This window comes from Abramis brama (assembly GCF_963993115.1).
Source record: "Abramis brama genome assembly, chromosome: 17".
Classification (NCBI taxonomy): domain Eukaryota; kingdom Metazoa; phylum Chordata; class Actinopteri; order Cypriniformes; family Leuciscidae; genus Abramis; species Abramis brama.
In genome coordinates this window covers 5,401,299-5,426,557 of record NC_139979.1, presented here as the reverse complement: position 1 = coordinate 5,426,557, position 25,259 = coordinate 5,401,299, and the positions used below count along the sequence as shown (strand labels likewise).

The 25,259-nt window shown below is 35.3% G+C and overlaps 3 protein-coding genes across 3 annotated transcripts; all 3 read right to left on the bottom strand.

Annotated features, from left to right (window-relative positions):
* Positions 1-565: 565 nt before the first annotated feature.
* Positions 566-6,078, bottom strand: tmem176l.3a (transmembrane protein 176l.3a). Its single transcript, XM_084089649.1, has 11 exons — positions 5,775-6,078; positions 5,196-5,395; positions 4,953-5,045; positions 3,413-3,532; positions 2,102-2,191; positions 1,957-1,998; positions 1,772-1,852; positions 1,434-1,490; positions 1,158-1,358; positions 928-1,047; positions 566-829 (listed from the first exon to the last, which is right to left on the bottom strand). Exons 2-11 carry the CDS (start codon positions 5,367-5,369, stop codon positions 767-769), a joined length of 1,041 nt encoding a protein of 346 aa, XP_083945775.1. The 5' UTR covers positions 5,370-5,395; positions 5,775-6,078; the 3' UTR covers positions 566-766.
* A 4,519-nt stretch (positions 6,079-10,597) lies between these two features.
* LOC311067135 (uncharacterized protein) lies at positions 10,598-15,167 on the bottom strand. Its single transcript, XM_084088756.1, has 7 exons — positions 15,071-15,167; positions 14,477-14,691; positions 13,601-13,717; positions 13,430-13,486; positions 13,105-13,341; positions 11,040-11,159; positions 10,598-10,938 (listed from the first exon to the last, which is right to left on the bottom strand). Exons 2-7 carry the CDS (start codon positions 14,648-14,650, stop codon positions 10,873-10,875), a joined length of 771 nt encoding a protein of 256 aa, XP_083944882.1. The 5' UTR covers positions 14,651-14,691; positions 15,071-15,167; the 3' UTR covers positions 10,598-10,872.
* Positions 15,168-21,220: 6,053 nt separating this feature from the next.
* LOC311067653 (1-phosphatidylinositol phosphodiesterase-like) lies at positions 21,221-24,745 on the bottom strand. The gene is made up of 3 exons (XM_084089664.1): positions 24,647-24,745; positions 22,910-22,962; positions 21,221-22,348 (listed from the first exon to the last, which is right to left on the bottom strand). The coding sequence occupies exons 2-3, from the start codon at positions 22,948-22,950 to the stop codon at positions 21,514-21,516; spliced, it is 876 nt and encodes a 291-aa protein (XP_083945790.1). The 5' UTR covers positions 22,951-22,962; positions 24,647-24,745; the 3' UTR covers positions 21,221-21,513.
* Between the last annotated feature and the right edge of the window lie 514 nt (positions 24,746-25,259).

Genomic DNA, 25,259 nt, shown 5'->3' with positions numbered 1-25,259 from the left:
TAAACCATAAACAAATAGAAACAATTCATGTAAACACATTAGCACAGTGTGAACTGAAGAAAACTGAATATTTCCATATTTCATATTGTCAATTTTTAATCAGATAAGTTGCTCTCGTTATTTCTTTGCCATGATGTTGGCTTGATGTTTTAATGTTAAAGTACAATTGAGATTTGATATCTATGGCAGAGGGGATGTTTTTCAGTGAATAATTATTTGGGCTGCTAGTCACACAAAGCTATCAAATGGGTTTAGAAGAGTGCACATACTGTATGGACTATTTGATGGTAAATTATGGCCATTTACATATTTGGGTGAGCAATATAATAATACAATATATACAGTATATCCTGATTCCTACAATCTGCAAAGAACGATGCCATTGTAATTGTTAGGTTTAATGAGAAACAATATTCCAACTGTAAATAAATGTAAATTGTAAATGTTCTATGAAGAGCAGGAAGGTTTGATCTAAATATATATATATATATATATATATATATATATATATATATATATATATAAAAAGGGATGTGTGATCTACAAAAGAAAGAAAAAAGTAATTGATGTAATTATGCTCAAATGTCACAGAAAGTAATTTATTTCAAAAAGCAGCCCTTTTCTTTCTAAAAGTACCAAATATATTTGTGAAAAAAATATGTAACTTCACGTCTATGGTGCAGATGGCAACATGAATCATTTCACTTTCAATTACAAAAACAAAGAAAATGTGTTCAAATAAAAATATGTGTTTGTGTTCATGTTGTCATGCAGGAGCGACAGCGGCGTCTTCCGAGAGCGGCTTGTGAAGTTCTGGATCCTCCACCGACTACAAAACCACAAACAAACATGAACACACACAGCAGCTCTCAGAATCGCTCATGATCACAGTGGATTTGACTGATTGTGGTGATGATGATACAGTACCTTTGCATCTTCATCCTTCTTGCACAAAGCTTTCCCAGTCAAAACACAGAAACTGATGGTCACAAAGAGCTGAAGGACTGACAACACTATCATCATGATATGTAGTCCTCCGACGATCATCTAGAAATGGACATCAGTGTATTATTAAAAAATAAAATAAAAATACACACAAATATTTTTTACAACAATTTTTACACTATCTGAAAAAGATAAATAAGTCAAATCATTACCTTATTGAGATCCCTGTAGTACAAACAGGTCTCAAAGCTACGCTCTTCTTTGCCACGCTGAATAGAATATAAAGACCAATGATAATAATAAGGTTTAACACAGTCTGAACTGTTTTCCATTGACAGGTCCATTGAATACAGCACAACAGCTGTGATAGCCAATGCAGCGCTGATGATGTTCAGAATCACTAGAAATACAAGCTGTAAAACACAAACAATAGAAATTACTGATGCTCGGTAAAAAACAAAAACAAAAAACTCTTGATCCACACTTACCAGCCTTGGACTAGGAAACTTGACTGCAAGAATACACATGATTCCAACAACAAGGAACTAAAAGGCAAAGAAATACAAATAAAACATTGGTCCATCCAAACATACTTGATTTGACATTATTCTAGGGAATTATCAAAATGTGAATTACAACTTCCTTCTAGCATCATATGAAAATAAATGCAAAAATAAAGAAATAAATGTAGGGCATTATGAAAGCCACATGTCCTTAACCAAGATCAATGTCATATATAATTGACTTTTTGAATGAGCTCACTCATTGTACTACATGAACTCATTTAGAAACATAAAAAATGATCAGAATGAGAAATAAGTCTCACCACACCACCGATCCAAAAAGAAGAAACAAAGCCAAAACAGCCCATTGTGATATTCATGACACCGACTATTATCTGTGGAATCTATGGAATAAGAGAACAATGTTTGTCCCAGACAAAACACCTAGTATGAACTGTTTTGTAAATCTGATAATATCAGCAAAAAAATATCGAAGTGTCTAACTCACTCCAAGTGCTGTGTGGGTGTTTGCCAGCTTCTCTTTAATATCCTGAAATACAGAATTCATTGGACTGTAGCATAAGGTAGAAAAAATCTGACACAGTATGGGCCATTTGCTCTTTGGGTTTAAGGTAATGGCGTCAGCCGCTCACCTGAGACACTGTAAGAGTCATGTTACAGCTGTGAACAAATGGATATGGGCATATTCCACTTCTGGTTTCTGAAGTTTTGTTCTCCACCAACTGTAAAACCATAAACAAACATGAACACACAAGCAGCTCTCTGAAACTGTCATGATCACAGTGGAGAAATGATCGCTATAAGGATATAACGATAACCATACAGAGTCCACACCAACAGACTATAACGTTCTGTTTATTATAAGCGTGTGCTGTTGTGTGTCTTCTGCTGCTTTAAATTCTCAAGCTCTTTAAAGATTACATTTTTATCTTTATGTAGTGTGTAATGTTGCTGTTTGAGCATGAAAAAACTCTGCAAAGCACAAAGTCCCTCTAAGTGGAGTTATACTCTACATTAGTGTCACTGTTTGTGAACTCCCTGAAACGCCTCGATTGGCCACCTAAGGCATGCGCAAAAAAGGGAAGACGTTAGTATAGTGTTGTCGCCATGTCCAAGGCTGCATTTAAGTCTCGTTCACTCAGATGTATGTCCTTGCTTACGTTGCATGAGTGCTCACTACTAGTGGAACCCTTGTAATGGGTTTAAATCGAACGCCCTAAGCACTTGATCACTTGAATTAAGTGCGAGCACTGCAAGTTGCTGTTGTGACATCACAATCGTGTTGCATTGTGGTCTGTGGATCTACCTGATGAGTAAACTAGCTCCCTCGGTCAAAAATGGGTTAGGGTTAGTGTTAGGCCACTTGGTGAAGTTGAATGCCATTCAAAGTGTGTCTAAAAGTGGAGTTAAACACAGAGCAAGAGACGCTGTTTTTATCCAGATCTAATGCAGTTATGGTTAGGGGAATCACATTTCCGAAACACGCTCAAAGCGGTTGACCAATCACAACACACTGGTCCAGCCGACCAATCAGAGCACATTGCGCTTTTCGGAAGGAGGGGCTTCATAGAGACAGGAACTAAACAGAGCCTTACTGACAGACTGGGAAGAGAGGACCTGCAACAATAACAAATATGTGAAAAATAATGTGTTTTTAGAGCCTATTCTAGTAGAGTTCAAAAATCAATTGTAAAAGGGCATAATATGGCCTCTTTAAAGTCGGGTTGATTCCGATTGGCAGTCAATGTTTTTATCATTCATCAGCTGGAAAAAAAATTGTTCTGAAAGTGATTCCAACAATATTGTTCCTCTGTGTTGCTATTGTTACAGCTGTGGTTTTAGACTTTCCCATTCTCATAGATTTAGAATGATCAATACATAGTTATCGTCATAGTTATTGTGCTTGGTGTGAACAAGCCTTAATTGTGGTGATGATACGGTACCTTTGCACTCCCACCCCTCTTGCACAAAGATTTTAAAGTCAAAACCAAGAAACTGACAGCCACGCAGAGCTGAAGAACCGCCAACACCATCACTGTCATATTTAGTCCTCCGTAGGACTCCTAGAGAAAAAGATCAGTGTGTAAAGTCATTAAAAGAAAACCAATTAAAATACAGTATGAACACTAGCTCTAATCAAGGGCAAAAATGTGAATTTAAACAATAACATAGTCATTACAAACACCTGTGACTATTTCTTTCAGTGTGGATTACGAAGAATTTTAATTTTTTACAATTAAGGAAAGTAAAGGAGATGGGTGCTGTCAAAATCCGAAATTTAGAAGAAGAAAAAAGTACCATAAAATACAACTAACAGACCAAAAATTAGGTTGTTATTCAGTAATGAATAATGACATTACAACTAGTGGTTCAACAGATGACAAAACTCACGGTTCGGATCATATTACGGTTTTTGAGTCATGGATCATTTTTCAGATCAGCAAATAAACTAATTATAAGCATTGATAAATACAATATAACAAAGTTACAAATAAAGTAAGGTAGCTCGCACATCACGTCCAGATCGTACGCACACAGAAACATTCAGTAGAGCAGAAACTTACTGTCAACACTGTTCAGTGATTTATCAATAAAATAGCTTAGAAACTGAAAAGTTCTTGCATCACTTTCTTAGTAACTAAAACCCACAGCTTCATTAGTAGAGAGACGCTGCCAAGTAGAATTAATTTACACGCATTTGCTCTCACACTAATGCATTCATATTAATGTAATCTTTACTATGCTACTTTATCTGTATATGATTTAGAACAAGCTGAAATCTGTGAGAAATATAAAAACCCAAAGACAAAAGCACTTATGTAGGAGTAATAGCCTTGTGGCAGCGCTGAATCATATGCCATAACTGTGTACAAGACACTTCAGAGTCTCAGCTCGAGGTTCAGGTTTATTTGTTCATTAATGACGTCATCAGCGACTAGTTGTCGACGACTCGACTTTTATCACATAAATGTCGACTTAAAAATATCCGAAGTTGTTCAACCCCTAGTGTGCGGCTGTGCGCAGAGAAAACAGTGCACGAACACTGAATTTAGTTATTTTTCCTTCTTTCTTGCGCTGGAATCGTTTACATGTGTAAATTGCCGAGACAAAACACATGCAAATTATAAATGTTCACTTTATGTTGATTAAACTTTGCAATTAATCAGTGAATCAACCGCAAGCTGCAATTTAAATTGTATATTGTATCCCCTAACCCTAAACCTACACATCACAGAAAACTTTATGCTTTTTTTACATTTTCAAAAACAAAAAACATAATTTAGTATGATTTATAAGCTGTTTTCCTCATGGGGACCAAAAAATGTCTCCACAAGGACAAGGATTTCTGATATTCCCATCTTTGTGGGGATATTTTGTCCCCATAATGTAGGGTATACCTGAACCACACACACACACGCACCGCACATCCATTCATTCATTTTACAGCATGAACTGATTTAGAAAGAAACATAAAAATCTTACCATCCTGCTGGCCCACGCAGATGTCATAAAAAAGAAGATGAGGCCAAAACAGCCCAACACAAAATTCATGACTGCAACTACTATCTGTACAATCTATGAAACAAGAGAACAATATTTGTGCCAGTTGACGGACCTCCAGCTTTTAAACATATGCCAAATCAAGAGTACATACATAACATACTTAAGCAACTTAAATCTTTTTTATGAAATAAAGATTTCAGTCAGTGCTAGTTTCTCACTCACCCCAAAAGTTTTCTGGGTGTCTGTCAGCTTTTCTTTCATATCCTCAGATACAAAATACAGTGGACTGCAGAACAGAGAAACCAGAATCTGACACAGTCCGGGACATTTGCTCTTTGGGTTTGAGGTGATAGTGATGACCGTCATTCCCTCAACCTGAGACACTGTCAGAGGCATGCTGCAGACGGAAGTGATTCTTCTACCTGCCCACAACAAGGTAAAGACAAGAGAAACAAGTAGGCTCATGCACCAGAAATTCACAATCACCCAAATGAAAATTTTCTTATGATAGTTATGTGAATTCATAACATTTAATTTCACCTTCTCAAACAAGTTCTGGAATAATCATAATTATTCAAAAGCACTGTTGACTGTCGGTTTCTCGTCGACTGCATCAACGTGTTTTTTTTGTTTTGTTTTTTTTAACAAGGAAGTGAACATCCACCTGCGAATGTTGGCTATAAAAGCAAGCTGTTCAGATTCAAGTCACTGTTAACTTTTTTTTACATTTCACATTGTAGCCTACTTTTTTTAATTAGCACGTGAATTTCACAGATTTTAAGAAACGCAAAAAAAACTCACCTTATGAATAACCTTTGTAACTTCCAGACTGAGAGTTGACTTTCCTGATCTGATAAAGGTTGGGCTGTTTTGTCTGTCAGTGTTTCTCATGAGTTTTACATTTCCTTGTTCCACTTGAAATTTAAATAATAGTCATGGCGTCAAAGACAACTAAAAGAAACACTGTTGACATTAACGAATATTAAGACACGTGCTGCCCTTTAAAGTAGTTATGAAACGTAGCCTATAACTCAGAGGCTCCACTGCATGTAGGCAACATAGGTAGGCAATGCATTGAGGCTGGCTTGTGCTGTTTTCAGAAATCACATGATCGATGCATCTTTCTGTTCAATCACTAGCGGTTTCTCTGTGGGTGTCGGAATTTCCATCACATTGGAACAGTGTGGTTGGTTAAATTGTGAAGAGTAGCCTATACTTGCACTTTTTTTTTTATTTGCACAACGTTTTTTAAGAAATATATTATAATCTATCTACTTTGTGGGTCATTTTTGGACTGTTGATTGGGATTGTACAGAGCCCCTTAAGGGGATATTATGACGGGGGAAAAATATAGGGTACTGTACGGTAAGATGGGTGGAAAAATCATTGAAAAATGATGATTCGTTCGCAAAGTCTATCGGGGTAATGTAATAGTTTTTGCGTGAGAAAGCACTCAAATATATATTTCCTTTCATCTGCCAGAAAAGAATTTGCTCCGTTTAGAAACATTTTAGGTAATTATCTGCATTAACTTTCTATAGGCTCCCTGGCGATTGTAAATTTTAAAGTCCCCCGTGTATCTTTGATCATCAAAATCAACGTTTCTTCTTGTGAAAAAAAAAAATTCTTCCTGACTTAAATTAGCCTGAAAACTACACCCTTGTGTAACCCGCACAAGGTTACTGGAGCGCAACCCTCTATTCCGCCAGAGGGTGGCGCGTACACACCCAACGAATCTTTTAATAAAAAACAATACACCTTTCCTCCGGTGAAGACACTGCTAGAAAGCAACAAGGACTGGTATGAAAAATATCATCTGAAGGAAACAAATTCAGAGAAAAAAATCCAAATATTACCAAATATTTAAATAGTGTGTGTCCATTAGGTTGAAAGTTATGAGAGAGAATTAAGCCGCATGTCTTTGCGAGCTCCTCGAGAAATCTCCGGTAAGGATGATAATACTAATTTGAGTTGCCGCGTGCTAATCGCGTGCAATTCAAATGTGAATGTGTTTTGATTTTAGCTCTGCTGCTAGCTCAGCTAGACTAGTCACCACTGTAGCAGATCTTTGATGGTATTCACACCACTAAAGGTGACTTTATACTCTGTTTTGTTGACTTACAAGTCATTTAATTGAGGAGTATTTATCCTCTTGTTTGTCATATGTCATATAAGGGCGATTTAGTTCATTTAATTGCCAATATACATGTTTGATATGTATATGAGGAGCAGAAGTTCATCTTAACTTTTAAAAAGAATAAATATATTAAAATCTGATGTTTAAAATGTTATTAAGATGCATAAATAGATTTAAAAGGTTAAAAAACCTAAATATCCGGTTTCAGAAATCTCATGATTTTATTTCTATACTGTGAGATGGAAGTACATGATTGATTGTTGTTCATTGGAACTGACTTATGTTATGTGGTGTGATGTGTACCTATTCATTTACATAATGATTAGAGTATTTATATCCTTTACAATTGGTTATATTCGATTTGACACTTGAATGGATAAGAGTTGATTAGATTTGAACTGAAATGAGGAAATAGTAACTAATGCATTCTGTACTGTATGTATAGATTTGTTTTAAAAAAGGGATAGACCATCTGAATTTGAACTATGACAAATTAGCCCAGCCCAGCCCAGCAATCACAAGAGCTTAAAAGAATACCTGATCAACTCGCTCAACTTTTGTAGTAACGCTGAATGAAGGCAAGTGGGAATACTGGCGTAATTCAGCCATTATGTTTGAACCAGAAACTGATTCAGAAGAACAGAGGTGGACGAAGTACACAACTTCCTTACTTGAGTGAAAGTATAGATACTACTGGTCAAATATTACTCCCTTACAACTAAAAGTTGTCAAGACCTATTTTTACTTAAGTAAAAGTACAGAAGTACTCGTTTTTAAATGTACTTAAGTATCAAAAGTAAAAAGTAAATGTCAATGCATTGTTTTATTATTGTTGCATTGTTGTATGTAATACTTAAATTACCGTATGCCTCTGAATCTATGCCTGCCCTCATGTCAATATCAAATTTATTTCTAGAACACAGTTCCAGTAGTGGGATTGAATGTGAGATTGAATAAGTGCACTCAATAACGTCCACAATTGTTTCCGACACCCAAATGGCTGTTCCCTCAAATAGTGCCCTATTTAAAGTTTTTTTGGCTTTTAGTATGAATATGTTAGCCTTACTGTTATCTATAAGCTAGTGTGCTCCAAAAAAGTGACAAAATTTGCATTTAGAAAACCAAACCCAGCGTTGAAAATGAAAATCAGGTGTATGTCAGAATCCAATGTCAAATTGACGTTGATCTCCAACGTTGGACAGATGTTGTATTGTGGTTGAAAATGAAAATTGGGTTGACGTCAGAAACCAACATCAGTCGAGTTCTGACATTAACCCGTCTTTTATTTTCAAACAATATCCAACGTCAATCTGACGTCGGGTTCTGATGTCAATCAGATGCAGGGTTCTGACGTCAACCCGACTTTCATTTCCAACCAAAATGCAACCTCTGCAACCAAAATCATCCACTGACTGATGTTACTTTCCACTCAAGGACCTTGACAGAAATGTAGTGGAGTAAAACGTAAGATATTTGTCTTTCAAATGTAGTGAAGTTAAAGTAAAAAGTTTCCAGAAAAAATAATACTCAAGTAAAGTACAGATACTCAAAAAGTGTACTCAAGTACAGTACTCAAGTAAATGTACTTTGTTACTGTCCACCTCTGCAGAAGAAGAAGTGGAAGAGTGAATTATACAGGCTTGTCTACAAGTCAATGTATCCATAGACTGTAAAAAATCTCTTTTTGTTAAATTTCACTTTTATCAATATTAGCCATTACAAAAGTATAAGTAAAAGGTACAAGAAGCTATACAAATAAAGCAAACAATTCAGTCAAACATACAAAGTCAGCGCTCTAGTCTAACCATACAACTGTAAAGTTAGCTTATAAAGTTATGAAACTTCCCCTCAGCCAAAACGATTGCCCAGGGAACAAATTATAGTTTCACGAGACCAAAAATCGCCCATTAGATATAGACAAGACGAATTATATCTCATGTTTAACCACTACAGAGACGCCAGAGTCCGCGGCAAACGTCAGAACGAACGTACATGAACGCCGAGCGCCCGGTCATCGCTGGATCTCAAACTGGATAAAACTGCATAAATCTTTAAATAAACCACAGATTTGAGCTTTAAACAACTACATTCTCGCCTGAAAAACTAACTATTTCATGATACAGCAACAGTAGTATTATATTTCAACTGTGTTAAAAAATGGCGCTTCTTATGTTGTCATTCTCCTTGGCGCAGTCTAAGCTGTCAATTAAGCTGTCAATCAAAGTTAACCATGCCCTTATTTGTCATACATTTTATATCTAAACACGATCTAAACTAACGAGTCAGAAAAAAATTCACCCCCCTCACAGTTGTCAGGCACTCGGAAGCTATCGAAAAATACAATAAAAGTCCATGGGACCAACCTGTAAAAACATGAATTTATGCTGTGAAAACGGACATTTTAACATGGGGTCTATGGACATTTGCTCCCTTTTGGGACCTCCCTCTAGCGGATTTTCGATGTATTGCAGTTTTTCGCACTTCCGGGTATAGGCTTCATTTTTCAGATTAGAATGTTGCCGCTTGAATGTATCAGAATGGTAATGTGTTTCATGTATCACTCTCTACAATGTAACTTGGGACACATAATGGTAATTAATATGATTAGCATTTTGCTTTACTATGTTATCAAACCGCTAATGTTTTGCTAATGTTACACAAACCATGTTCCCATTCACCATCTCAGAGTCAGACAGCTACCAATCAGCAACTTAGAAACGCTTTAAACAACTCAGAATGTTAGTGGAGAAAGGCATATAGTTCATCATAGCATCGTATACGTCAAATACTATAATTCACTCACTATATTGCTAAATGTAGACTACATGATTAGCAAATGTAGGTTAATGATATGCTAAAGCCCGGCCCCCTCGTGACGTGATTGGTTACAAGGTAGTTTGTGACGTAAGAAACACTGGCGATTTCAAACTGTGATTTCAAAGTCTTATTTTCAAGGACAACATACTCAGCAATGGTGTTGACTTATGAAATTAGCACAAGGTTTGTCTTAAAGCATATAAACACCACATAGACATATAAACGTTAAAAACTTGACTTTCACCACAAATGGCACTGTTGTCGATGTTCAGGTCAGGATAAGATATTTAGAAGAATGTTTTTATCCATACACTGTTAGTGGAGTCCAAAACAACATTCTACTGTATAAAGGGTTGACTTTCATTGTATGGGCAAAAAAAAAAAATATATTAAAATAACGTTTTGAACTACATGAGGGTAGATAAATAATGACAGACTTTTTTGGGTGAACTATCCTTTTAATTTTGCGCTCAAGGGTTGTACTTGGTTGATTTGGTTTGATTAAAGGAGGTACAACAGACTTTAGATATCCTTGCAAGGGACTTTGGTGGTACTTGGTCTGAAAATTTGCAAAACTACTGCAAAAGCATATGTGAAATAAATACATATAGGTTTTTTAATAGTTCTACAAAGTGAAAGATATAGGGAAGTTATAAAAAGATTGATGCCAAAGTGTTCCAATCATTTATTTAAAAAAGCCCCAAAGATCACAACAAAACTGAAAATGGCAATAAAAGGTGAGTAATCCATTAATCTATAGAGAGATCAACTTTTTGAAAGGGAAAAAATAAGTCTAATTAAACATGTCAGTTAATGAGTAGCGTTGTAGATGGAGGGCATCTGCTTTAAATCATTTTACTACAATATTGAGACATGAAATGCCAATCCATTCCATTACAAAAAGAAAAAAGAATAACTGTTTATTATGTGTGTGTTATTGTCTCTCTAACATGCAGGAGCGACAGCGACGTCTTCCAGGAGCGGCTTGTGAAGTTCTGGATCCTCCACCGACTACAAAACCACAAACAAACATGAACACACACATCAGCTCTCAGAATCGCTCATGATCACAGTGGATTTGACTGATTGTGTTGATGATGATGATACAGTACCTTTGCATCTTCATCCTTCTTGCACAAAGCTTTCCCAGTCAAAACACAGAAACTGATGTTCACACAGAGCTGAAGGACCGACAACACTATCATCATGATATCTACTCCTCTGAAGGCCATCTAGAGGTGGGTAAATATAATGAGGTTAGGGTAGGTTAGATATACAAAGACAGTGCACTCATATCATTTATGAATGGAAGAAAGTGCAACATGCAACGAGTCAATTGCCAACTGTCCCAAATGACACACTATACACTATGCACTTATACACTATGTACTCAGCCGTGTAATGTATGAATTTTATAAGGTTATTATTTACCTCCGCCACATAATTAAAGCCAACATTCCACACTTTGTTTTTTCAGTTAATTAAGAGCATCATCCGGGTATTTAAAGTGGACTTTTGGAATTTTCAGTGAACACACTTGCACTATTTATACAACAAAACAGCATACTGTATAATAGTGCACAAGTATGTGAATTGGGATGCACCTAGTGTTCTGAGACGAGCGCTTAAGACTGCACGTGTGCATTGGCTGGTCTAGCTTGAAAAAATAAGCTTTTTTAACACTATTTGAGCACAAGAAACAACATTTGTGGGACAGTTAATGTTGGATTTTGTTGCTAATTTGAAATACATTTTTTAAATGTGAGTGTTGCGAGTAGTTTTTAGAGATTTCAGTAGATTTATGTAAAGAGGACTTGGTCTTGGATTCAGAAAGTAAAAAAAAAAAAAAAAAAAGTATGAATAAAAATGATGTTAATTCAGCCAGCGCTCATACCTGTATTTACATCCTGTTTTCGGTCGAAGGCCATAGTAATCGATTGTCGAGTTCACGCGCGTGATCATTCGTAACTAAACCTATGCGCGTGAACTCGACAATCGATTACTATGGCCTTCGACCGAAAACAGGATGTAAATACAGGTATGAGCGCTGGCTGAATTAACATCATTTTTATTCATATCTTTCACATCTACTGCAGTCAGATTCACCGTGTTCACTCTGAAGGAATCACTCACATGGCTGTGCACTTGTAATGACACATCAAGGATGTTAAGAGGCTAAAAGCAGGTTTAAAACTTGCCCTATTGAAGTCAACAGGGTGCAAATTTTAAAAAGAGGATAACATGATGTAGGCAACACCGATTTTTGTCGTTGTTCTCTGTATTGACAGCACTCCAAATTTACAAAAAAATTAGCTCAATGTTAAAATTGACCGGAGTTCTCCTTTAAAGTTACGCCTAGTGTGAGCTACAAGGTTGTTAATCGATGGTATTTGCTTCTGTTGGAGCCGTCAGCCCACATTATTGCAACTTATTTTGAAAGTAATCATTTTTGATGAATCCGTGGTGAAAAACTACATTACCTTTGATGACTAATCAGAGAGCTGAAACGGACAAAACCCTCCAAAACAGCTCTTTAGCTCCGCCCACTCCCATGAAGCTCTGCGAATGACTAAACCGAGTCGGGTCTCCCAACGCTCTAAAAATACTTTTAAATTTGTATATATCAGCATATTTTGCAATAAACTTAAAATATATTATTTTTATTTTATATAATCTTAAATGAGTAGTTTAATTTGATTATACTGTTCACAATGCTTCAAAGAATTGTAGTTCTTTCCCTCATTAAAGATGTTAAGAACACAGTCTCGTACCTTTGTCTGCTTTTCAAATACTTTTTTGCTTCAAATCAAAGTTTGTGTTATGTTATGATTCACCTCATAGCTGTCTGACTTGGTTCATGGCTTTATAGCTCTTTAACAAAGACTTCAACCTTGGACAGGCTTTGTTGTTGCACTCTATAGTTGCCCGGAGACATTGGAAAAATGGCCGGCTGAGTAAACAGACTTTCCTTAAAAGGGACTTAGAACTTGGTTCATATATGAACCACTATTATGGTGCTTTTTTTTTTTCATTTTGGAGCTTGGCATTACATGGAAAGAAGTGACCAAGAAATTCCTTTTTGCATTTTTGGAAAAGTACTAAACCTTAAACTGAGTATGTTTGGAAGAAGATTTGATGAACAGTAGCTTGTCTTACCACCATCTAAAGAATCATTACCTCAATGAGATTCTTGTAGTAGAGACAGGCCTCTGTTATACGTCTCTCTTCAGGGGTAGGCGTATGGTAACGATCATAACTATTATAGTCTGAATAGCCTGAATAAGAATTGTAGCGTTCGGGACAAGAATTGTAGTAGTATCCAGCATGACCAGACGCAAGGTCCAATGAATACAGCACAACACCCGTGATAGCCAGTGCAGCACAGACTACATTCAGAATCATTCCGATGACCAGCTGTAAAACACAAACAATATATATATATTTATTTAAACTTGCAAAAATGGAACTGTCAAAAGCACAGATTCCTTTGATAAAAACTTACCAGACAAGAAGAGGGAAACTTAGCTGCAAGAATACACACGATTCCAGCTACAAAGAACTAATAGACAAAAGCAAACAAACAAAAACATCTGTGCATTTTTTATTTCTTTCAAATTTGCTTTAGATTTTGGAAAAATCAAAAGAATGATACAAAATGAGGCCCAAGTCTTACCATACTGCCGAGCCAAAAGGGTCCCATGGCCATTATATACATGCTCCAGTATAAGCCAAGGCATATAAACATGATCCCCACCACAATATTAAGGACACCAACTATCATCTGCACAATCTATGGAACAAGAGAACAATATTTTTTATGCCACCAGCTATCAAGAATCTTAAAATAAGAATATACCTAGTTGGCACAATGACATTGTAAGCCACCCAATAAAATTTTTGCCTTCGCTATGGACAGGCGAAATACTTCACGACTTTTCCAAAATGTCGTAGGCTATATTGTTTGAATAAATTGAATTAGCTTGCATAAATATATTTGCAGCTAAAATTTAACTTTTCTAAAAGTTGTAGCTTGGCACTAATATAATTTTGACTACTCCAAAAACTGCATGTCATATTTTTGTTTGATTTAGGTGTTTTAAAAATGTTTCTAATACATTGTACTGACAAAACCAATAGCAACCAATTCGTGGAATGCTGTAAAACATTTTTAAGCATCTTAAATCTTAGGTATCTTTCCTACCCCCGGTTTCACAGGCAAGGCTTAAATCTAGTCCCAGACTAAAAGGCATGTTTGAGGCTGAGCTGTCTTAACTGAAAGCAAATTGCACTGACAAATCTTAAAATATACAGTATTAGTGCCATTGTTTTGTCTCAAGGTGCACACCAGTAATGTTTTTTTTTCTAAGGCATGTTTTTAAAAGCTACTTAAATGCCCTAATTGAACTAAGGCTTAATCCTAGCTTAATCTAAACCCTGTCTGTGAAACCGAGCCATAGTGTTTAAATTAAATCTATCCAAAGTAGCCTAAAATGACAAGGCCTGAAAATCAAAAAGGGTGTTTTGCAATTACTGTAAGTGTTTGACTCACCCCAAGAGCTGTGTGGATGTTTGTCAGCTTTCCTTTCATATTCTGAGATACGAAACACACTGGACTGCAGCACAGAAGTCTCAGAATCTGACACAGAACGGGCCATTTGCTCTTTGGGTTTGAGGAGACGGTGATGACCATCAAACCCTCACCCTGAGACACTGTCATAGACATGCTTTCCACAGGTAACAATGGCTGATCCTCTTGTTTGTTTACTGCATGAAACAATAAGGACAACAAATGATTACTGGTCATCATTTTTGTATATACATAAATTCATTATATCAGGTTTGGAGGATACAAAGCGACATTTAACACTTTAAATAGACTTTTAATTATAATGATGATAGTATGTAAATACAAAAGATTAATATGTTTATTTATCGAAACAAATTTAGACCTGAATCAAAGTTAGAAGGAGGAAACGGCAAAAATCCAACAACTTGTGTTATCTATAAGGAAGTTGTGGTGCAGCAGGCTGTTTAACCATTCACAGTTTGTTCATTAATATTACAATTATTGTCTTTTTGTTTTTTTAAGTTTATTATATTATTGTTCATTATCTTAAGAAACACAGTGTTATCTCAAACTCACCTTGTATGGCACGTCTAAGAATAGTCTCAGTCCACAATAAAGATGCCACGACTCTCTGCTGGGGTTTTTTTTAAGGCGGAGTTTTGTTTTTTCCAGTAAGTGACTTCCTCATAGCGTTCAAACAAGTATAACAGGAATGTTGTTGTTCTTGTTCATGATGACTTGAATTACTGTTTAATATGGGAGATGTAAGCAATATTGTTATTTTTAATAATAACCAATGTTACCATCAATGTTTAATCATATAAAAGAAAGATTTAATGGTTTTAGGGCGAATTTGAAATGCACTGTAAATAATTGATTATTGTATACATTCAAACAGCGCCATCTATCTGCTGTTTATTGCTATTACGGTAGGTAGTAGAGCGAGACTGGGGGTCCACGCACTTGCGAACTTCCCTAAGCACTTTCATAGACAGTAAAAGTGACGTTTCCAAGTGGTTAAAATCACTCTAAAAAATGCTGGGGTTTTTTTTAAACCCAAATGCTGGGTTGAGCATTTTGAATATGTTGGTGGGTTATTTTCTCCGTAATCAGCTGACAATGACCCAGCATTTGGGTTTGTTTTGGAAATTTTGACCCAGCGCTTAGCGCTTACCTCCTCGCGAGTCGCGCGCTTTTGTCCACACTGTTCTAATCACTACGTCAGGAGGACGAGAGGTTCAAGCATTAGCGAGCGTAAAGGTGAGCAACCCTGTTTTATTACACTTTCCTAATGTTAAGTAACGTTAGTCAAAGAAGTCAGAAAGTCAACAAGAAGTTATGTTGAAATGAACTATGAATTATTGACGACGTCGACGTCTGTCGAACTATCCCAGATAGCAAAAATCATCTGGACCAGATCTGGCCCACACACTTCGTAAGTTCTGGGCCAGATCCGCACAACGGACTCGGGCCGGTGTCTTTTGGCACAACGGGCCAATACCGGCACGGATCCGTTTTTTCCTCATCTGGATCAGAACTGGGCCAGCTCCGTATTCCTTTATGGCGATTTGGCCCAAGTGTGGGCCAGATCTGGTCCAGCTCTGTTCTGGATCTGGTCCAGAATCATGCCGGATCAGGGCCAGCTCATTTTGTTGACAGTACACAAACACACTCGCTTGCTCTATCCAAGTAGTATACTTATCTAGAATTTCATGAATCTTCTCATTTACATGATCTAATATCTTATGCCACTGATATTTTTTTCTGTTTTTAACACAAAATGCTTAGGCAATAAAAAGGTTAAATTACTGTACTTTTTTACACTAAAATACCACCTGATAATCTAGTGTCAGCACTAACTCACAGCCACTACTTCACAGTAAACATGCATTCAAAGAAAAATTATTTGGACAGTAAATTTGACATATTCAAGGGCTTTATCTTTTGATCCATTTTTTATTTATTAAGCATATTAAAACAAATTCACAAAACAATGCAAAACAGTGCCACTGTGCATCTTTTCTTTTTATTTTGATAATTTTTGCACAAGTACTCAAAGTTTACATAAAACACTTAAGTCTCTACTTGCCATTAACGGGATAGTTCACACAAAAATGTAAATTCTGTCATTAATTACTCACTTTCATGTCGTTCCAAACCCGTAAGACTTTCATTCATCTTCTGAACACAAATTGAGATCTTTTTAATGAAATCTGAGATTTCTTACCCTCCATTGACAGCTACGCAACTACAAGTTGAACAGTAAAGAAGATTTTTAGCTGAAAATGTGGTCCTTGATGATTCGTATAATGCAAGTCAATAGCTACAGTCAGTTTGAGAGTTAAAAAAACATTACAGACAAAACAAAATTAATACCTGTGGCTCCTGACGATTCATTGAGGTCGTATAAAGCAAAACAATTGGTCTGTCAAAGAAACTGAACATTATTTACAACATTATTACCTGTAATCCACAGCCTCTGCAAACAGTCCTGTGTCACGGCAGTCTTGTTTTGCATGTAATATGTTTTTTTTTTTTACTCTCATAGTGACAGCAGCCATTGAGTTGCATTATATGAATCACCAAAGACCACAGTTTCAGCTAAAAATCTTCTTTACTGTTTAACTGAAAAACAGTCACCTATATCTTGGATGGCTTGAGGGTGAATAAATTAAGAGCAAATTTTCATTTTTCAGTGAACTTTCCCTTTAAAACAGTGACACAATCTCAGAACTTTTCTCAATGTATATTTGAAAGAATGTTTTTGAATGGGTATTCATGTTGTGTAGTGACATAAGCCTCATGAATGTATTATTTATCCCAAAAAATGTGGCATTGATCAAAGAGGCAGTGAAAAGCTGCAAAGAAAAAACATACAAAAAATAATGGCAACACTTTACAATAAGTTTCATTAGTTAATGTATTAACTAACATGAACTAACAATGAGCCAAACATTTGTTACAGTATTTATTCATGTTTGTTAATGTTAGTTAATAAAAATCCAGCTGTTCATTGTTTTGTTCATGTTAGTTCACAGCGCATTAACTAATGCTAACAAATCACCTTTGATTTTAATGTATTCGTAAATGTTGAAATTAATATTAACTAAGATTAATAAATGCTGAAGAAGTGCAGTTCATTCTTAGTTCATGTTAACTAAGGTAGTTAACTAATGTTAACCAATGAACCTTATTGTAAAGTGTTACCAAAATAATTTTATAGAATGTAAACACATCAAAAAACAATCAGGACAGGTCAGACAAACCACTTCATATGTGCCGTTTAATTCCCATGAGGCATCTGAAAAAGAAAAAAAAAAAGACCAAGAAGAAAGATTTTAGATATTCATGTAATTGTCACACTAAATAAAGAATCTGACGGCTGTTCTGTACTGTGCTGTGCTTCTTATATCTGAAATTTACCTCAGTTTAAGGCCTCTTTGGCTCTTGAACGTTCCTTCCAGCGTCAAAGGTTAAAGGTTAGGATCGTTAGATTAATCGATTATCAAAATAATCGTTTGTTGCAGCCCTATTTGGAACAACGTGAGGGTGAGTAAATGAGGCGAGTAAATTTGACATGAGGGTGAGTAAATTTGCATGTTAAGGTGAACTATACCTTTAATAACACTAAATGTTTTCAGATTACCAGAGTACATATTTAACTGTTATATATTTAAGCTAATTTCACTCATTCTAAGTTGACCTTAGTTAGAAATGCACTTTGTTTAATTTAAAAGCTGATGAACGAACAAGTTCTAATTTGCCATTTTTCTATTCTTAGATTCCAAAGGCATACTAGCACTTACAATCCTGCCTGTCATTCTTCCCCCGCCTGTGTACAAGATTGGCCACAAAACCTTTCGGCCAACTATTCAAGAGGCAAGAACCTCATTCATTGATGTACAACCGGTAAGTAAAACAACAGGGGACAAAAAGAGCAGGCTCATTTCTTTACACCTGTTTGTAGGGCTGCACGATAAATCGTTTTATTGCTGCTTGAATCTGACACGCATTTCATTTTCTCACAACTCTTTAAAGGATTAGTTCACCCCAAAATGAAAATTTCCTAATAATTTACTCACCCCAATGTCTTCCAAGATATCCATGTCTTTCTTTCTTCAGTGGAAGAGAAATTAAGTTTTTTGAGGAAAACATTTCAGGATTGTTCTACACAGAATGGACTTTAATGACAACCAACTATCCCAACGTTCAAAGAAGGTTCAAATGTCCGTCTCAATGCAGCTTCAGAGTCTCTACACAATCCCAGTCGAGAAATAAGGGTGTTATCTAGCGAAACCATCAGCCATTTGTGGTTTAATAGTATATAAATATTTTTTTTTGTTTTTTGTTTTTAAATGACCGATCGTTTCGCTAGATAAGTCCCTTATTTATCGACTGGGATTGTGTAGAGACTCTGAAGCTGCATTGAGACGGACATTTGAACCTTCTTTGAACATTGGGATAGTTGGTTGCCATTTAAGTCTATTTTGTGTAGAAACATACTGAAATGTTTTCCTCAAAAAAACTTAATTTCTTTTCCACTGAAGAAAGAAAGACATGGATATCTTGGATGGCACTGGGGTGAGTAAATGATTAGGAAATTTATATTTTGGGGTGAACTAATTCTTTAAGTTAATTTAAGATGGTATTTAACTAATTTAAGACTGCTCTTATGAAAACCTAAGACACACTTTTAAATAATTATCTGTGTCTGATACTGTCTTTCCCTCATTTAGTCTGGAACCAACATGGTGCTTTACCTGGAAAGGCAGAGAGAAGCAAAACCCTTCCCCTTTGTCTTGGAGCTTGGAATGGCTGGACAGTTTTTTGGTGAATGGGGAAACTCTGGAAAAGTTGACTTTTTTTTTTTTATCATTTTGTGAAGATAATTTTTAGCTAGGCTATTTTACAGTTTATAGGTATAGAGTTTCATGTTTTTATTTTGCTACACAGGACTAAATGATTGCTTATTTAAAATGAATTGCAATGTATGTACTTACTGTTTATACGCAGAGATGTGCCTCCCATTTTTGCTGCACAGGACTAAATGATTGCTTATTTAAGTGAATTACAATGTATGTACTTACAGTATGTGTTTTTTATTGTATTCTTTGTGAATAGAATCTTAAGCTGTAGGCTATTTTACAGTTTATAAGTGTAGAGTTTTGAATTTTGAGAATCTTACCATTTTATAATATTTTAACATACCAACATTTTAGCACAAATGATTTTTGTGGGCCTCCGTTTATGTTGCAGATGTCTAACTGTTTTTTTTAAACATGAATGTATTTATGATTATATTAATTTCCTGGAATAAACACTTTAATTGAATCAATAAACAGTAGTGTTATTATTGTTATTAATATTTTTGTATTTTTTTTATTCGTTTTTTTATTATTATTATTATCTAAAATGAATAACCTGTAGCATGGGGGTTGTTTGACCCAGCACTGATTAAAAACAACCCAGCAGATGGGTTAATGTATAAAAACCCAACCTGCTGGGTCAAAATTACCCTTGTTGAGCACAGCACGGTTCTGACACTCCTATAGTTCTGCATAAAGGACTTATAAGAACTTTAAAATTTTATGCAAACATTTGGGACATACAATTGGCTGTTTTCTTGATATGTTTGACATTTGCATATTTTATATTGCTTAATAATCCATGCGTTCAATCCATTCTAGCTTAACAAAGTCAACATTTAAACTTTTTAGGCTATATTATAGCAACAGTTAAACAGGAGAAAATGGCATATAATTAAATTAATGCAACGTTCTGTTCTCATTTTATACAAGCCAGCCAACTAAATATCAGTAAATATATATGAGGGGTGAGACACATTTGGATGGATTTAATTTTTCACTGACTCTCATGTAACTTAACATTAGCATGAAAGTCACCTCTCCGCCATGTGAGGAGGCTTTCAATGTGCAGATAAATAAATGTATATATTGTAACATGCAGTTCAGTTTTGGTATTGTACAGAATGTTTTATGATGTTCTTTTATCAGGGTTGGTTACCTCAATTCTTGAACTGAATTTAAATTGTCTCCACCATATCAATGAATAAGGCCTGGTAAATGGAAACAGTGCAGTATAGAAACCATGAGCAAATACTATCACTAAAGGTGCTAGCCTATATCGTTCTTGAAGCTGCTTTCCTTTAATTTAAGACTGTGTGTCCTTGTGTAAAACTGCCATTTTCAAAACTGGTTAAAACAACATTTTGAAGGCCCAGACTACACAGCTAAATTTTTAAGCAGAAGCTGTAACACACATAATTGTTGTTACTCTGAAATGAAACAAGTAATACAATGCATACATTTAGAATAATTATTTTTGATGAATCATGACTGAAAATATGTGAACATGCATGGTTACTGAATATGTTTTCTGCTTCTGAATTACAACCAACATTTTGTTTTCATCATGAAAACTGCAACCATCTTGTGAAAAGAAAACCACAAACCATGAAATAGCTATCACTGAGATGACCCCTCATGATTTTATCAAGGTCAAACCTCACATAATTTGAATCTTTCTTGCAGGAGTTACTTCATGTTGAGTTAAAATGGAAATTATTATTATTATTATTATTAGTAGTAGTAGTAGTATTAAAAATACATATTACTTAGGGTATATTTGAAAAGTACATTTGAAACTTGTTTATTTTTTTTTAAATTAAAACATTAAAAAACGATATTTATCTTTGCTTTTACATTTTATTACAGTAACTAAATCAAAACATTTGTTGAAAATAATATGCATGACATCAAACACATGAAACCAACAAAAAAACACAAATTACAAAAAAATTGCCATACTCATGCTAATGTTGTTCCAAACCCATAAGACAACAAAGAATTGTTATTATTGAAATAACATAACACACATGAAATATTTGTTTTTATATCATTTACCAGTTTAAAAATTCTCAATTATCTGATGAAAGCAATGAGAACATTCATTTCTTGATGAACCCATGCATGGAAAAAAAAAGTAAAGACTGAAAAATCTTAGGCAGGCCTATTGAATTTGATGACCTTTTGAATCAAGTCAAAACCTGGAAAGTCCATGGCTATGATCCCAAAACAAGGCTTGGGATTCTTTTCAAATTCCTTTGCCAGGTGACCATACAACCAGGGATTGATTTTCTTTGCCGATGTTTTTGGCAATAAAAAAATAGACATATATGTACCTAAGCTGGTGCCACTCGAGTAACTCAGACTCAGAGCAGAACCAGTTCTACATTGATTAAGATGCTGTTCAATCTTTCTCTCTTTGTTGTTAACTTGAGTTACTTCATAGTCTCCTTTTTTGTCTGTTTCAAACAAAATAATACCCAGCTTAAAGCTGTTTTTCTGAACAAAAACGATCTTTCCTCTTACTTCACCAATCTTTGGAATCGACGGCTTAACCCAGACATCTGTATCATTTCTAATCATGTTTTCAACTAAACTCTGAACTTTTCCCTTCATAGGAGAAACGGGCTTAACTCTGAGAAGCACTACCTCATTTCTGAACTGAGTTAAAAATGTCCTGACTGTGCTGAGAACTTTTGACAATGATGTAAATTGGTAAATCGGTCCATGCATAATTATTAATCCAATGCCAGACACTCTGAGGTCGAAGTAGCGTATCCCGGCCTTTAGCTGGTCCTCTAGTGACCATGCCTGACATTCTGCTGTTGCTCCTCCATAAAGAGCCAAGGCATCATGGGTACCAGGAATAGTGAGGGTAGAAATTAACATTTCAGAATCTAGAGTTTCCATCCAGCCAATTTTATAATTTGCAGGGAGATTGAGTGTTTTCCCATCATTAAACACTTCTTGTTGACTACTCTTGTGCAGTCTGTGGGGGAAAAATCAGAATACCAGGTCAGCAATGTACTTGTCACATGTTCGTCATCACCAATAAAATGTATAGCTTGAATCTGCTGTAATTTGCTTTGGATAAGTGTCTGCCAAGGGCCAAATGAATAAATGCAATGGGAAATAACAGACTTCATCTTAGAGTCAAAAACTAGAGGAATCCAAACAGAAGTTTGTTAGGAAGGCTCTTCGGGCTACTTTTGAATAGAATTCAGAGGAGAATGCGGGTAGAAATTCTGACATCAGTGGTGCACAATAAAATTTGATGTGAAATCCTGTTCCTTTTTTACAACATCTGAATGAACCTCACAGGGGCAGGTAAGGACATCATTACATCATCAACCTGCCCATAATAATGTAATGAAAGCATGGACACGACCTGTAAAAATAGCTTTATATTAAATTCCTTACTGAGCACTTGTGGTGATCAGTATTTAATATAAATATAAAATAACATTCCTTTTTGTATTAACCAAACCCTAACAACCTATACCCAATTTTAGAATATTAAAAATACATGAATTCAACTTTTTAAACTCACAGCAGCATCAGGATACACAGGATTTCCCCATGAACTCCCATCTTCTAATTTGTCTGAGGTTAGCACAGAATAAAACAATACATTAGTACAAAACTGCATTTACAAAGTAATGCGGTACAGAGGTGATATCAGTGTATTTACACAGAAATTATAGTTGGAGGAAACAATGGTCATTTTTTATTATTATTACTTTACTGAAAAACTACTTTAGTTGAAATTTAATGACTAATTTAGCTGACTTTTTAAAACAATTGTTACTATTACAACAACAACAAAAAGATAAAATGATCTTAATGGACATCCAGAAAATAGTGTCGATTGCTGCAGTGTTTTAGTTCTGGTACAAGTAGAGGGCGCAATAAGAACTCACTGATATCATGTGATTGGGCATTGGCCTGATGTAAATTTGCATATAATTGCGCTAAATAGTTGTATAAAGCCACACTTAAAGGTTATGAATGTCCTTGCATTTATAAACAAAATTATTAAACGAAGTATAATTTCCCTTACAAAAATATAAGTATCCATCAAGATAATTTTATTAAGATTTAAAGTAAATTCCTACCAGTGTGGACTAACCTACACAAAAACTCAGATAATCAGAATTAGAAACAGAATAGATCTGTTTTCTATATAAATCATTTTATTTTTTCAAACAATGTAAGTTTATAAGACAGTATGTAAAATTATGTTAAAAAAAAGAGTATTTAATAGGCTGCTCAATCAAGAGTATGTAAGTATATCTCGATCAAAAGATATAGGCCAAATATAGGCCTTACAAATTTCTGTCAAGTATAGTTTCTACTTAAGTGTAATTTTAAGTATATATTTTTAAGTCGGCTATATTTCTGAGAAGTACATGAAGTAGGATATTTCTAAGACATACATAAAAAGTAGACTGAAAGTGTAGGCTATTTTCTTATTTTAAGTTTAAAAGAAGCACAATAATAGCACACTTGAATACACTTATTTTTTCTAAGGGTATACTGTAGTCTTGTATGCTCAGTGTGTAATATGGGGTTATTAAAGAGGCTAGGCATTGAGTTATGAAAGCCAGATTACATGATTTATTGTTTAGGCTAATAATACTACGTAATAACAGTAAACGTTACGCACAAGCGCGGCATATCAAGAAATGTACAAATCAGAATGTATATCGTGTACTCTCACAGTCTCTCTCTCTCTTTCTCTCACACACACACACACACACACACATACACGCACGTCGCACACACACAAGCGCGGCACAGGCACACACCGGTAGTTAATGTCCACTCCAACACCTGCAGAATTTCCTTTCCAAGTTTATTCTCGTAGAGTTTCGACTTTAATCTCGTAATTATATATATATATATATATATATATATATATATATATATATATATATATATATATATATATAGGGATTTTTTATTTTTTTTTACGTTGCGGTTCCGGGCTTCCATACTTTTCTCAGATCACAATTTGAAATTCTCAAAAATTCTTGTTCAACCTCCTTACCATCTAGTCACATGAAAACCAATTTCTCATTCTTTTGAACAATTTACCAAATACTTTAGTACATTCATGAAATTATGTACACTGCTGTTTCCTACATTATCAATTGCTTATGTCAAGTTGATCAAAATATATTATTCTGGTTTTATGTTCAATAGTCTTCTGGGGTCGGGAATTCAACATCATTAATTTTCCTGTGAATTCCATGGACCAGAAAATACAATTACAGATGAAGCTTACCCTTTCCTTCCTCTGTGTGTCTGTAAGAATGTCAGGTGTCTGGTGTTTCAGCACTGGTTTCTTTTTCCTACGGCTCGTCGAGATGCTCGTGTGTGTTCTTCTCTCACATTAAAGGAAGCACCTCTTCTTATAGTCAGTGTAAGTGAGGGGCTGACACACACTTGCACTTGAGGCCAGATCTAGGCATGGGCAGGGGTGGGCTGAGCCTTGCCCACCTTATCGGAATTTAGGTAGCCTATAGATAGTGTTAATCTGTTTTTATATATGATTTGTGCATTGATTAAAAACAATCCGAGGTGGGCTGTGTCCTGTGTGTTGAGAAGTTTGATGAAAGGCTGTAGAATGCCCAACTAGTCAAAAAATAAATATAAAGCGTATAAAATATCCTTGCATGCTATCAAGATGCGAATTACAGAGTGTTTTAAATTACTTGTAAGTATTAATATGCATTTCTATAGCTCTTATTGATTTTAAAGTGTCATTTGGCCACCACTAAAATGGGCCATTGCCCATTGTTTAAGCTTGTGCTTTTCAGTTGTTTTTCTAGTCGTTGTTGAATCGTGTTTGTGTTTTGGATCAGGAGTTCCTAGATGTTCCTGTCTTTTCATGTGGA

Excerpts from the sequence above, each read along its gene's own strand:
- tmem176l.3a (XM_084089649.1), bottom strand. The coding sequence starts at position 5,369 with ATGCCTCTGACAGTGTCTCAGGTTGAGGGAATGACGGTCATCACTATC. Across the intron at positions 1,491-1,771 it reads CTTTTTGGATCGGTGGTGTG|TTCCTTGTTGTTGGAATCAT; the intron begins GTGAGACTTATT and ends TTTGCCTTTTAG. Across the intron at positions 830-927 it reads AGAAGGATGAAGATGCAAAG|TCGGTGGAGGATCCAGAACT; the intron begins GTACTGTATCAT and ends GTGGTTTTGTAG.
- LOC311067135 (XM_084088756.1), bottom strand. The coding sequence starts at position 14,650 with ATGTCTATGACAGTGTCTCAGGGTGAGGGTTTGATGGTCATCACCGTC. Across the intron at positions 13,718-14,476 it reads ACATCCACACAGCTCTTGGG|ATTGTGCAGATGATAGTTGG; the intron begins GTGAGTCAAACA and ends CTTGTTCCATAG. Across the intron at positions 10,939-11,039 it reads AGAAGGATGAAGATGCAAAG|TCGGTGGAGGATCCAGAACT; the intron begins GTACTGTATCAT and ends GTGGTTTTGTAG.
- LOC311067653 (XM_084089664.1), bottom strand. The coding sequence starts at position 22,950 with ATGGGAGTTCATGGGGAAATCCTGTGTATCCTGATGCTGCT. Across the intron at positions 22,349-22,909 it reads CTGTGTATCCTGATGCTGCT|ACTGCACAAGAGTAGTCAAC; the intron begins GTGAGTTTAAAA and ends TTTCCCCCACAG.